This window comes from Pongo abelii, chromosome 4, assembly GCF_028885655.2.
Source record: "Pongo abelii isolate AG06213 chromosome 4, NHGRI_mPonAbe1-v2.0_pri, whole genome shotgun sequence".
In the NCBI taxonomy this organism is placed as follows: domain Eukaryota; kingdom Metazoa; phylum Chordata; class Mammalia; order Primates; family Hominidae; genus Pongo; species Pongo abelii.
In genome coordinates this window covers 176,685,862-176,701,064 of record NC_071989.2, presented here as the reverse complement: position 1 = coordinate 176,701,064, position 15,203 = coordinate 176,685,862, and the positions used below count along the sequence as shown (strand labels likewise).

Below are 15,203 nucleotides of genomic sequence, written 5' to 3'. Positions count from 1 at the left end.
ATGTTTACATTTGTCAAGTAAATTTAAGTGTGCTATAGATGGTTTCTAAAGGACATCCCATAATTGTCAAACCAACGACAACAGAGAACCATCCCCAAAAAGGACAAGTCACACAAAGCCTTCCTTCCCAATCAAACTTGTCGTGTATGCTTTTTCTGTGTTTACACAGCAGCTCCTATCACTGGCCGAAAACTGTAAAACAGCCCAGATTTGAACAGATCCTTGCTCTGCGAGAACCCTCTCCCAGCTAGTTTACCCAAATCGGAAGGAATGTAATTGGCACTTACCATTCTGAAGCTTCATGTCTGTGAGGCAAACTAAATAAATTAAACGGATCCTGCTTTAATCTTCTTTTCTGGACCCCAAATGCCTTAATCAAAAGGAAAACAAAACAAAACAAAACAAATGTTCCCTGAGGTCCTTTTCTAAACCACCAGAGTATAGGCAAAGGAATCGCTGTCTCTTTCACTAAATGCCCAGAGCCTGTCCCTGAAGATCCTCTACAACAGAGAATTATTTCTAACATCCCTCTATTCCTTCCCCCCCACTCCCCACCTTTTCCTTCACTTCTATCATTTATGGCCAAGACTAGGCTTAAGTTGCACTGTAAATCAAAATCTGGAGGATGTTTCAGTTGGATATTTGGCTTGGCAGACCTCCTGTGAAAATCCCACGTGAAGACACATTTGTTTCCTTCCTGCAAATGAACTGTGGCGTTTGTGGTCCCTCTCCCTCTCCCAATGCACATTTTGCCTTTAAATGAGCTTAAGCTGCAGGACTTCATTTGGGGTTAGTTGTCCCGCAAAGCTCATTTGTCTCTTCCCATTAAGGCAAGAGGCTCTAAAAGGCTAGCAAGATGCTTTTAACTATGTTTGAGGGGCCAGGCATATCTTGTTAGCAACAGCTGCATACACTTACCCGGCTCTCAGGGCCTTGACGGAGATGTCCTATTCCTTGTAGGATTAGGAACGCAAAATGAAATTAACCAATCTTAGCTGGAGCCATCCAGGCCGCACCAGATTCTCATTCTCCAAAAGCCAAGTGAGGCACCTTCCTCCGGAGTTCCTCCTCTGTTGGCTTCTCCCTGGCACATCCAACCCGCCAAGGTCCTGGCTGCAGTTTCAAAAGTACCACTCAATAAAAGGATTTTAAAGGCTGTGCCGGGAGCCGGGAGCTTCAGATCCCAGTTTGGCTTTTTCTCCATCAGCATTCCTCAGCAAGCCTGCACAAAGCGAGGTACGCTACATTATTTATGTCAGCTCTAGGCTCTGGAAAACACACACTGGCATCCTGATTACTAAGAATCCTCATGGATACAATTACACTGTTCCCACATATATTTCTCCCCCTCTCTTCCCTGATTCAACCTCTTTCAGAGGGAACAAAAACACTTTGAGGCGTGTCCCAACTCATCTATTAGAAGCCAAGAGAGAATTAAAATATGGCCACCACAGCAAATGAGCCCAGGGAAAAGGACTCTTTCCCTGGAGTGAGCAGAAGACACTCCAGGGAGGAAGGTTCAGATAACAGTTTGGGAAATGCCCTTCATGTGGCCTCCCTGGGTTGCGGAAATTGACATGGAAGCAGCAAAGTTGAGGCAATACAAAAAACATTTTGATGAATTCATGGAAGATTGATTTAGAATGGGCTGTTAAGGGAAGTAAGGAATATTTGGTGACATGACTAACCTTCCTAGCTGGATGGAGAGCAATCACACTCACTCCACAAGTGCTCCTTGGTGCCCCATTGAAGCCACAGCACTAGACAGGAAGACCACAGATTTAGCCAAGCAGAGCAATGATTCTGTCCTCAAGTATCCTTTTCAGCAAAATGAACAATTCTCCAAGTTGCAGTCCGCCATTTCCCTTCTCTATAGCTCAACAGCTCATTATGAGCTGGGCATGTTAGCCACAGGCAGAATGAACTGCACCCTGGCACGGTAAAGGTGAGATGATGACAGGCACTTCCTCTTTTGGAGGAGTAGTGAGAAGGCTATGGAATTTCCCCAGTGTCTAGCTAGAGAGTCCCTGCTTGGCAGGCAGAGGTGACACACACACAGACACACAGAACGCGCACACAGACACACACACACACACACACACACAGTCACACACCACACGATGATACAACCCAGCTACCCGAAAACTGGATGAATGGCAAAAAGTAAAGGATACAGATTGCCCTGTGGGATGATGTCACGTGGGTGTGTTGGTTCCCTAGGCCCAGAATGCTGGGTTATCCAGCCCACTAACCTTTAAGGAGGCCCTAGCCACATCTGGAAACAACTGCGCTCTCAGCTTGAAGTGGTTCCTCTTGTCCTCCCCACTAAGGAATTCAACCTGCGTTGTAATTTTTTGAATAGGGTTTAAAAGCAACTAACTGGAGTGATGAGAACAGAGACTGTTCCTTGGGATGAAGATTATTGAAGAAAATTATACCTTTTTCCAATAACTAAGTCATAATCAACTCAGAAGCTGACCTCAGGCTAAAAGTCTCAGCAAAGGTCCCTTGGGACACCCTCACTGCCCTGAGTGCTGTGATGTGGGAAGGCCTAAGGGTCTGCCAGTCATATGCTGACCCCGTGGCCTTGGGCAAGTTGTTCATCCTCCTTGAGACTCAGTTTCCTCATCTGGAAACTATGGGTAATGATATCATATTATTTTCGAGGATTCAGTAAGAAATGTAAAGTACTTAGCTCTGTGCCTAGCATCTTACGAGCTTATAATAACCCTCAGCTATTATAAATTTTCAAAATGTTATCAGTTAAATGGCACAAAACTTCAATGGACGAGGTTCACACATGCATGAACCACATCTCTAAGTGCTCCCCAAACAACCAGATTGTTATTGACAATCTGCGTGCAAAGCACCGTAGTCATCACTATCATTTGCCTTCAATAAACTTGTCTAGACGAGCTGCCCCATGACAGAGATGTCAATAAAAACTAAAGAGAGTATAAAAACTGAGAGCATTAAGAGGAGGATCATGAAAGTCACCTTTTTAAAAAGGAGATTCCATAGTTTTCAACATCAACTGAACAACTTTCTGTTGATTTAACTGTAAAGTAACACTATTTCAGATTTTTGATACCCAAAACAGGGCTGCTGTTTAGGAGATGGGGGGAAGAAAGTGACCATGAGCCGCACCCTCTAGAATCTTCCTCCTTCTTATCTATACATCCCGTCTCCCAAGTTACAGGGAACAGAGGCTGAGAGCTTCCAATCTAATGCAAAACTGGCATTTCCTGAAGGAGGGCAAAGGTGACAGGACAAATGAAGGGACTTTGCTCAAATTCATGCCCCCAGCAGAGCTGGGCTGGAACACACAGGACTGACTTCCTATCAAATGTCCCCACCATTCCCCCACAAGGCTGAAGGTAAAACCAGTGGAACTCATAGCCAGCGTTTCATCTCACTATCCGACAAATTGGTTTCAATTCAATCCAGCCTCTCTGCGTTAATACTGAGCTTACATGACCCATATTTAACTTTTTACTGAACACTTTTTTTTTCAGATAGTGATTGCTTTAAATTTTGATTTTAAGGTCCTACTTTATAGAGAAAATGTTCTACTTTTCACAGTTTGTTAAGCCATCTAACTATCTAATGGTTTTGATGGCCACTTCTAAATCTTTTGAGTAAGAAAAGCAATACTTCAAACTCTTCATATTTTATAAAGGCTGTCTTTTCATAAGATGGCATCACACATACAAGTTTTTAATATCTTTGAAGAATACAGAAGTTTTTTCCATATATTTTTGTCTAATGATATAGTTAAATAGATAATTGCACCCTTTTCTGTATAAACAAACAAAAGAGATCTTGAACATGCAGTTATTTGAAGTACTAATCACACTTCTTGCTTACATAAACAAAGGCTATCAAAATTATAAATCTTCAGAAGAAGCAGATTCTACAACATTTTCTCCTCTAGGAAATATCAGCACACTATATCCTGACACTGGACTGCGTGAACATCATTAAGATCCTTTTCTCAATTAGAGTTCCAAAAAACTCTATCGTTTGCTTCCTGTCAAAACACCTGAACAAAAATATGATATGTTGCATCATTCGCTGAAGCTATTTCTCCAGCTGGAACATGAATTACGAGTCCTTCTGAAACACATCAACCAAATCAAGTTGTAACAAGGCCCTGTTTTATTCACTGCACAGATCTCAGCTAATCACTTTCTAATACGAGTCATGATTTTGCTTCATTAAGTTAGCATTTCTCTTATTTTTCCCTTATTTACTATGTAATAATTCCATGGTACATACTAATGGTATAGCCAGCATTAAGTTGAACATTTCTTGTCTTATAAGGTGTACTTCACCCGGGTCATTCTGACTTTGCTGGACCATTTGTACTTTTACAATGTGTGGAGTTAAGAATGCTTGTTATAAAACACAGGTCTTTCTTTGTCTCTATAAATAATAAGTAGGCACTCTTGGTGGTCTTTAAATTCTAGGATTTTTTTTTCCATATGGAAGTTCCCACTCAATTTCTAATGATGAATGTCTCTAAATATGCACTGCTGAGGTGAATTTGTGTCTCACTGGCGGCAGAATTGAGAAAATATCATTCCTTCCAACACAGCAACCCGAGGAACTGCCTGAGGCATCCACTTCCTGTTTCCACAGGGGCAGAACAGTTGTTTCAGGCTATCTTTAAATTGGTGGCTTAGAAAATTAAAGTGGCAGAGAAGATTCAGAAACTGTATAATCCTCATCTGAATAACTTTTGTAAATGAAGCAGGAGAAAGCAGTCATCTTGTTTCCTGAAGTTAAAGGTAAGGTCTTTAGAAGGAGGGCTCATAGCATGTTTCTTGTCTATACAAGCTAATTCAAAAACTTGGTTGATTCTAAGTTGTGGCTGGCCAAGAAAGAAGCAGGTAGAGAGATCAAAGGGAATACAGGAAGGGGGTAGAGTGTGGCTCCATGTTCCCCACACCTTCCCCTCCCTTCTGCTCCGGAAAGAGGTGTCTTCTGTATACTTCTTGGGGTCCTTTATGATTGATAATGTGGCTCTATTGTTTTTTCTTGAATGAGTCACCAGTGAAGGTAAGGTTTCTCTATTGTTTCCCTATTGTTTTAGCAACCACTCTCCAGGGCAACTCTCTCTTTCTGAGTTATTCTACATCAGAGGAGAAACACACACACACACACACACACACACACACACACACACACACACACAAAGGATCATAATGGGACTTAAGTGATCCTTTAGGCCAAACCCCTCATACTATGGAGGGAACAAAAAAGATCAGGGGAAAGAAGAGATCTTCTCAATGTCATGTAGGGGCTCACTACAGACCTGTGAAGAGAATCCCAGTGTATACATGGGACTCCCAGTGTATACATGAGCATCCCTCTCATCTATATGTATTCATTATTTTATTTTCCCTCTCATTCTCCCACATGAACCATCCCCCTGACTCTCCCACCCTTTTCCAAGAAAAAAGATCATAGTCAATGTTTTCTTGTTCTGTGATGTCCTATTGCTGGGGAGGACAGTCACTGTGGGCATTATTCTAAGGAAGGCTTTGTAGGATTTACATAGGTTCTGTTGTGGATAGAACCAAAGCTATAGGAGAGGCCATCCCCCAGAAGTGTTCACAGCCGAAGCATGGCCTCTTATTGTAACTTGTGAAGAAGTCCAACCTCGTGGTCAGACACAATTGTATTTGAATCTCTTCCTAGCTGTGTAAGTCTCCCATTTTAGCCTCCCCATAAATACAACGATACAATGATGAGAATAATGGTGCTCGGTTCACTTAGCTCATCTGGGGGTTAGATTTAATATGTCATACCTGGAAGATACTGAAGACTTGGTAGCTAGGAGCTGCTATCATCTTTCTCTCATGGGCTCAGACATATTATGGGATAGTTACAAACTCTCCCCTTTCACTTAAGTCCAGTGCAGCGTCCACTCTTTTGAGGGGAATCCTTCTCTGAAAGGCACATCTCCTGAGTGGCCTGCAATATCCTGCCTTATGAAAGTCACATGAAAAGGGTTAATACGACATGTCAGATTGAGGCAGCATGAACATGTGTGATTTTCTGCTTAAAACCACAAAGAAAACAAAACTTCACACAACAGAGAACTGTGTGCAGGAGCCACAGGAATTCTGTTGTGGTTGACGTCTCTGTAGGGAGACACATTCCAGGAAAAGTAGATTCACACTCATCCCCACTGACCAAGGCAGAGCTGGCTCTGCCTCCTCTATTAACACATGGGGAATTTCTCTCCATCAGCATTTCCCACATTAGCCATTTCCTCACACATTGTGGGTATTTGTTCTAGCCAACCCTTCCTGACTGGAGTTGCTGGAGCTGCAGTTTCATCTAGTCTTCAATTCTTTCCTTTACTTAATATTTTTCTGCAAACTGACTTATTGTTTCTGACTTCAGTTTCATCTTAGTTAATAATATCCATAAAATCACAGCTTGGATGTGCTAGCTATACATAACTACATTTATATAGATATCTATATATATGTATGTAATATATATTTCCTAAAATATATTACAATAAATAAATATTAAAACTTTTTTTAAAATAAAAAAACTTCAACCATGTGCCTCTTAAGGATATCTTGCATACTTACACCACACAGATTGGTACATGGCACCCATATATGCATTTGGAAACACTGTCCTAGATAAAATTTTATTCTTCTTTGCTTTATTGCTTTTGTTTCTTTCTTTTTTTTTTTTTGAATCAGAGTGTCTGCTTTGTGCCTTTTCCCCTTCAGAATGCAGTGCCTCTGAGTGAAATGTCACTAGGAAAAGAAATGTTCTAAAAATTAAGTTTTCATTATGTCCTATAGCCCAGCTAGAAAACTCAGAGAAGAGCCTACGTGCTACTTTTCATCCTGGGGACTGATGCTTGAATGTGTTAAAATGCTATTTATTTTCCGACAGGCTACTTGGGCTTGGCACCACGTAAACCCAAAGTGTTTTGTAGAGATTCCCTTGAGGACAAAGGAAAAATCATCTGTATAGATCAAACGTGTATTAGCTGCATTAGCAATTGGCCCCTGGAGACTGATAAAGACCTTTTTAGACAGATTTCATTGCACGGCTTTTTAAGAGCTTTCATTGAACTAGCCTTGAGCATCACAGGTATGGTGCTTTCTTCATGTCCTAAGTGTAAGTAAAGAAAGGTGGACGATGAGAAGCTGGGATGAGAACTCCTACCTTCATTGTAGACGAACCTCAACACGATGCCCATGCTCCCGTCCCTACCAATATTTCACGTTGCCAGAGCCATAAGAAAACACATCTATTGCCTTCCTGCATTGTAATACGTAGGATGGTGGAAAGATGATTATAGTAGAGGTTCAAGGATTTAAAAATTCATCACCTGCTCAATTTAGAAAGCTGATCTGTGGTTGGGACTTATGAAAGCTCCACAGACCTGAAATGATCAACTGGGGGCATAGCCTGTTCCCGAGAAATCTGGGGAGTAGGGGATGCAGTGAGAGGGAGGGGGAGGCTGGAACTCTGATTGCTCAGGCTGCTGACTGGGCCAGTGGTTGAAGGCTTCAATTTGTCAACATACTGTCAATGGAATGTTTGCTTTGTATCATGGCATGGTATGAGGAATAGAGAGAGGAAAAAAAATGCTGCTACAGTTGCAAGCCCAGAAGCAAACCCCAAGTTTTCAATAGACAGGCTTCTCCCTGCTCCTCCAACACTGCAACACTCTTTCTGCCATAGCACAGTGGTTTCCAGTGCTGACCTTAGTTCCACTGTGTGTGTGTGTGTGTGTGTGTGTGTGTGTGTGCAGAACTTGTAAGCTCTTCAGCAAAAGGGCCCTTTTTCAGAACCCTGGGCAGACATGTAATATTTCCCCTTCCTCTGAAAGCCTCCCAAATCATTCATCTGGATTGGCTTCACTTCTTTATTTCACTGCTGGAAACATTTTGGAGACTCATACAATCTTACAACCTCATCTCATCTCTACTAACTGGGATGCACACATCTCCCTCAGAACGCAGAGGCCCAGCCACTGCTCATGAAGAAACAGAGCTTCCACCCCCAGCAAAGGTGGCCAGGAAAGTCGGGCACTTTCCAGTGCTGGATACAAACCTTTGTATTTCCAGCAGCTGCCCTACAGATGCACGAAGGAATGTTTAGCCTGCAGCAAAATAGTTAGAAAGGAAATGAGCATAACTTTCTGGCCTGATAAATTATTTCATATTTCTTATGCCCTGTAGCCTGCCTTTTTTGCAGTGCTAAGTCTCAGTGGAATGAATCCCAGGGATGCGGTCAACAGTCTGTGTGGCATTGGGTCCCTGACTGTGGTTCACAACATATTATTGTTTCTCTTCTGCCCCTCTCCCCTCTCAGTGCCTTTCTCATTTGCTTTGTCCCTTGGTCATATCACCTGGCCATCAAAGATAGGCATTGCTCAGAAAGATGGTTCTCCTTGGCCTGTGAGTATAAGACAAAAATATCCTCAGGCGCAAGCCTGGCAAAGAAGGAGTTACTGTCTGCTGCAGCCAACTGTCCAGGGAGGGTCTTTTCCATAGACATAAAAGGATATCAGCAGGATACACATTCAGGCTGGCGCTTAAAGAATGCAACTCTTTCTAAGAAATCCTGGTACATTTGACTTGATACAGAAGCATTAAATGTCCATGAGCAGCATTCACCAATAAATTAAAGAAATAAAAAATCTTCATTCTTCCCATTTAAGTCAACAAATAAAATGCTGGGATGCCTGATCCTGAGGGTTCTACACAGATGCCCCCTCCAAGGGCAGTGCCTGCACTCGGAGGGTGGATTGTCTTCAAGCCAGGTCTACATGGCAAACTTGCCCAATTATCACTTCAGCAGGGACAGAAGCAATGCCCTAGGATGATCTTTCCAAAATGGAAATCTGAACCTCAGCCCTACTTAAAAATTCTCCCTCGGCTCCAGACAAAGCCTTCATTACATTCCATCATCTTCAGCCCCTTCTCTATCACCTGCTTTTTACTTTGTGCTGCAGGAATACTACATTTTATTGGATGAACTCATCTTATGTAACACTTTAAGTCTTTATTTATGAAGTTTACTAAATTTAGAAAGGTTTTATCTTCCACTCCTTTATTTTTTAAACATTGGGTATAATTCTTATCCATCCTTCAAGATGCATTTAAATCCCTTTTGCAGGGAACTTTCCATGTCCTCTACCTTCCACAGCTGAAATGACGTCCTTGTGTATGTGCTCTAGGCATAATAGTCTGAACTTTATATTAAATAATTTGCTCTCTGCAAAGCACTTAAACCAGTGACCTGCACATAGTAGCTGCTCAATAATTTTTACAGTTATGATTATCCCACCTTATATATGTAGTATTTGCTCATCTCTCTTAAACCCCTATTAACCCATATATGCCTAGTACGCCATTATTGGAAAGCCAAGCTGGTGGGAGCTATTCACATCCTGCTGCTCAAGGTCATCGCCAAGGTCCGACTTTTCACACAAAAAAACTGCAACCTCCAGCATAAATGGGTTAAACACAGAACTCTATCCGTGACTTATTTGAACCATTAACGTCTTGACAAATATTTGGCACACAGTAAGTGTATTAGGTCGTTCTTGTATTTCCATAAAGAAATTCCTGAGACTGGGTAATTTATTAAAAAAGGAAGTTTAAGTGGCTGATGCTTCTGCAGACTGCACAAGAAGCATGGCACCTGCCTCTGCTTGGCTTCTGGGGAGGCCTCAGGGAGCTTTTACTCATGGCAGAAGGTGAAGCAGAAGCTTGCACCTCACATGGTGGGGTCAAGAGCAAGAGAGAGAGTGGAGGGAGTGTGCATACCACACACTTAAACAACCAGATCTCATGAGAACTCACTACTGCAAGGACAGCACCAAGCCATGAGGGATCCATCCCCATAAACCAAACACCTCCCATCTGACCCCACCTCCAACAATGAAGATTGCAATTTAACATGAGATTTAGAGGGGACACATATCCAAACTGTATCAGTAGGTTTCAGGTAGGATTTGCTGAACTAAAATGCACAGTTTGTGCAAATCCTACCTGAGAATTCTACACTCTGGGGATTCTACACAGTGTCTAGTTCCTCCTTGCAGTGATGTATCATGCAAAAATTTGGAGTAAGACTCTTCTCAATTCTGTTCTCAGTAGCATAAGTCTCAGACGTGTCTTTCATTCTATGTGGTCACTATTGTCTGGTTGCATTATGTACCAGGGTGATATCCAGAAGCCACAAATCTCAGGAACCAAAGGAGAAGATGTAAGAAAAGAGCTTGCTCTCCTCTTTCCATTACTCTAATGAAACGATGTGTTACAGTGCCTTTCCTTAACCTGATTTGAGAAGGGCCTTAACAGCAGGGTAAAAGCAAAGAACGAAGCCAGTTCTTCAAGGAGCTGCTTGCTTCAATGGCAATTTCTTTGTTGTCCATTGTGACAAGTGCGGCCTCTGACTGGGGCCAATTGTTGCACTTGGATACAAGCGTGGCTCTCCCTGAAGTTGCACGCATTTCTTAGGGCACAAGTCAGCCCTTCCTGATTTAATTAGAGTTGTGTTTTTGTTTTTTTTTCTCTCTCCACCTCTCTTGACCTTCCGCTTGATTATGTAGTGATGTATTCCTGGAGAGCAATAATCCTGTAAGCTCAACATCAACCTTCACAGCTATGAAAATGACAAAGCTGTCAAAATTTCAGCCTTACAGCTTCCAGATGGGGTTAGTATGGACATGTAATGGTTGCGAAATGGGGAGACCAAGTTCCGTTAAGGGGAAAAAATGAAGATTTAAAGAAATAAAAGGACCCAAACAGTGACAATTGGAAGCTTTACATTTCAAGTTACACTGGAAACTTTTGCCTTTCTGTATGAGCCACTAACACAGTGATTTAGTAATTTCCATGGGAGCTGCCATGCCTCAGAATACTATTAGTGTCAGAGTCAAGGAAAAAAAGGAAGTCTTTTTTTTCTCCCAGAGTATGCAAACAGAAGCTTAGAAACATGTTTGCATTTGGATTGGATGATCTAAACCAACAAAGTTCAACCTTTTCACTAGGAGCTGTGAGCTGTTTGACAAGACCTACTTTTTATCAGGCAGGTTCAAAGTCTACTCACTGCAGAGGCTTCCTTAATAAGAGGGACTAATAAGATTATTTCCTTAAAGATCTAACCTTGGCACCCATCCTCCAACCAGATGGCAGGGCAGATTCATTCTCTAAATTGCTTACCTTCAAAAGAAAATCTCTATTGACTGGAGCATGGGCCTGGCATGGCACACCAAGATGCTATTAGTAGAATTCTCGTTTGGATTTGAAGAGCCTATTATTTTTAGTTTCTCTTTCTCTTTTTGGAATTTTTTTTTTCTATCACCAAAATTTAATTCCCCAAACTACATATAAAGATCGCATTTCAATGGGCTGAGTCAGAATCATCGATGGTACACCTGTCCCCAAAATCTTTCCCTAATACTTTGCCTCCACTCAAGGACATATTTTGCCAACTACTTAAAAAAAATTAGCGAACACAAGCACATTTCTGGCCAAGCAGGCTTCAACGTAAGGAAAGAGAAATGGGGCATATCTGTATTAAGTATATATAGAATAGAGAAAGACTATTCAGAAAACTTTTCCAAGCTTGTATTTTGACCCATTTGGGATCACAACACAAAATCTTCAGTTGAATGGGGAGGTTCAGGGGAAGAAAGATCATGTGATCATCAAATTGAATTCCCTCTACCTTCTCACCTCCTGCTCTCCTGCAGCATGGCTTATGTGATCTGCTGAAATAATGAGAGCCATTTTCACTCTCATCCATGGGTGGGATGACATACAGCCATTTAAAACTGGCCCTGTTTGAAGAAAAGTGATTTAAAAATGGGACCATTTAAACAGGTCACTGTATTTCTCAAAGGTGAAACAGTGATCAGTGTATGACATTTAATGATCTAAAAGGGGCATGAAAAAGAATTTTCTCTGGATGAAACTGGAGTTGATTCTCTTCTTGGGAGCAAGAGGGTTGAAGCCAACTGTGGATCTTGGTTCTTTTCTGTCCCCCATCACTGAGACGGCGTCTTGTGTAACTTTGTGTCTTATGCCTAGCATCCTGGAGGATTAATTCCACACTGACTGCATTTCACTGATGTTATCTTATACATTTCTTTGTTCAACTTAAGACCTCTGAAATACGAATCCCTTTTGTAACTGAGGGTGCGGCATAGTTTAATTGGCTGAGTTTTTCCCTCTCTTATTCATACATAAAATAATGATACATCTTGCACATGAGTGCATTTTAGTATTGATGAAATATTGTCATAGACACTTTACAAATATTGTGTGGATAAATGACTGAATGAATAGGACACCTCCTCCTGAAGTTCTCAATATTTAAGGGAACAAATGTATTTAATGACAAAGACAAGTTTTAAGTTTTGCATTATTGACAAAGATACACTTTTTAAAATCCTACATGGATATATTAAAAACAAAACAAAACAACCCCAAATAACAAAGGCTGAAAGACAGGAAAAAAAGACAAGGGGTTTCTATCTCTCTTACAATAAAGGTAAAAGTATAAGTAATGAAGTTGACATTTGCTATGCCAGGTACTTTCTATGTATTTTCTTTCAGAAGTTCCATATCGGGCCAGGCATGGTGGCTTACACCTGTAATTCTAGCATTTTGGGAGACTGAGGTAGGCGGATCACCTGAGGTCAGGAGTTTGACACCAGCCTGGCCAACATGGCAAAACCCCATCTCTACTAAAAATATAAAAATTAGCCGGAGGTGGTAGTGCATGCCTGTAATCCCAGCTACTTGAGAGGCTGAGGCAGGAAAATCGCTTGAATCCAGGAGGCAGAGAGTTCAGTGGGCCAAGGTTGTGCCACTGCACTCCAGCCTGGGTGACAGAGTGAGACTCTACCTCAAGAAAACAAAACAAACCAAAAAAAACAAAAAAAAAGAAGTTCCATGTCATATAAATTATCAGTTGTTTCACAGATGAGGAAACTGAACCTTAAAGTGATTAAGTTGCTTCCTCAAGGCCCAACTAGTAATGTAAGTGTAATGAAAAAGTAAATTGTAAAAGCCGTGGTTTGAACACATATTTCTCCAACTCAGATTCTATACTACATCCTGCTGAGACTCAAGAGCAGTTCTTCTACCAGTGATTGAATGGTGTCCATTTAATTAGGTAAGGTTGGTCATATTGGAAATTAGCATTCAGATTAGTAGTGTTTGCTGTTGTTTCAGTATCTACTACAGTAGTTTCCAAATCTTCTGGGAATCTTTAAAAAACACAGTTGCCTGGATCCCATTCCTACACATTCTGATTTCACTGGTATGGGTGTGACCTGGGCATCAGGATTTTAAAAGCTCCCCAGGTATTTCTAATGCACTACAAGTTTAGAAACCACTGCTCTAGGGAGTTTTCATGTTGCCCTAGGGAAAAAGACAAATTCATTCTTGGTGGGAAATTTGCATAAGTGATCACATATAGAGCCTCTTCATCAACTTGCTATTATTCTGCCTCTTCCCTAAGTCACACATGTCATATTTTAAGAGGTTCTGTCTCTTTTTTTTTTTTTTAAATGCATTTATTAAGTCACTTTTAGTTCATTTTCCTGTGGACTTGCTAATGATAGCACATCAAATCAAAATAAAGGAAATATGGTATTTTAGTTTTGCTACATAGCCTTCCCGTGAGTTAACATAGACTAGTGTCTTCTTATTTTATTTACTCCTGAAATATCTTGGTCAATGTCCAGTTTTGTTGGAGAATCACCCCTCCTTGCTCTTGTGCTATGTTGTGGGCAAGGTGAACGGCCCCATCCTTAGGCCTAGCCTATCAGCATGTTCATCTCTGTGTCAGAGCAATTGCTTTAGGGATGGTTCCATGAACACAATGGAGGCCAGGCTTTTATTAGAACACTGGGGAAGTGTGTAGTAAAGAATTAACCTTACCCCCCAAAAAAAGTCTTTTGCCCTCAGCTACTGGGAGGTGAAGGCAAAACCCTTGGAATATCCTGACTGACAAAAACTTCTTCTTCTTTTTTTTTTTTTTTTTTTTTAACCTAGGGGCTTTGGGCCAAACTGTACAGTCGAATAATGTGATTTATGATGGGGTCTTTGGACCATGTAGTATTAGCTTGACCTCTGGAGGGACTAGAGACTAATGGTCAGCCACAAGGGTAGTCAATTATGTCTTTGTGACTGAGCCCCCAATTAAAATTCTGGACTTGAAGGCTCAGGAAAGATATCATGGTTGGCAGTGCTCTGTGTGTACTGTCACACACTGTTACTCAGAAAAGTTAGCCCTGTCCATGATTACACTGGGAGAGGACAACTGGGAACTTTGTTTTGGGAACTTTCCTGAACTCTGTTCCATGAGTATCTTCTAGTGACTCATTTTAATATGTATTCTTTCACCGTAAGAAACCATAACTGCAAGTGTAAGCTTTCAGTGAGTTCTGTGAGCCATTTTGGTGAATTATAAAAAATGAGAGTGATCTTAGGGACCCCAAAACTTTGCAGTTGATGTCACAAGTAAGCATGATATTGTGGATTTCCCTGACTGTAGGAAAAGAATCTTCTTTTCCACTGGACTTGATCTTCAGAGAACATTAAGTTGGAGTTGCTGGGGGCCATCTTCCTTACCACGTAGTGAAAGGCAATAGGGAAGAGAAGGTAACAGGGGAGAGAAGGGCACTGTGATATTACTTGAGTCCGTGAAATCTAACATGTCTGAAGCTACTCTGGACTTCTTTTCTGTTCCAAGAGTAAAAATCTTTTTTTTTCTTAAATGCGACCTTAGTTGAGATGCTCTCACCTATAATACACTATACTACCTCATTGGGTTCTCCAAAAAATCAGTTATATGACATGATATGTGAAAGGGCTTAGTATATTGCCTTATACATAGTGAGGAGCTTGAAAAATGCTAGTCATTAATTGTTATTATTGTTGTCATTTAATTTTTAATATTTTCCTTTTACAAATTTCTTTTAAAGCTCAAGCCTAAAATTTGACAACACTGTGCAAGGTGTGGCGACACTAGGTGACTCTGTCCTGCCTCTACCTTCAGTCCTCTCACAGCCTACCTTGGCATCCGGTGGCTTACCTAAATGCCTGCACCTGCCCCTCTTAACTCCTGAGTTTCAGATACATTTGGGAGCACACTTTGGACTGTCTGTGATAAAATATGCATATTTCCTGAAA

General features: G+C 41.2%; 1 protein-coding gene across 19 annotated transcripts in view; it reads right to left on the bottom strand.

Moving 5' to 3' along the window:
- Nucleotides 1–15,203, bottom strand: part of TENM2 (teneurin transmembrane protein 2) — a 1,285,801-nt gene that overhangs the window by 443,304 nt on the left and 827,294 nt on the right. Inside the window, exons 1-2 of one of the 19 annotated variants that reach the window (XM_063724374.1) lie at nt 919–6,492; nt 288–370 (exon numbers count right to left, since the gene is read on the bottom strand). The exons of 17 other annotated variants lie outside the window; for them this stretch is intronic. In XM_063724374.1, coding sequence (XP_063580444.1) covers nt 288–303 — 16 coding nt within the window. In that variant the 5' untranslated portion in view covers nt 304–370; nt 919–6,492. Of the gene's footprint in view, nt 1–287; nt 6,493–15,203 lie in introns of those variants that run through there. One more of the 19 variants, XM_063724375.1, reaches the window with a different exon arrangement.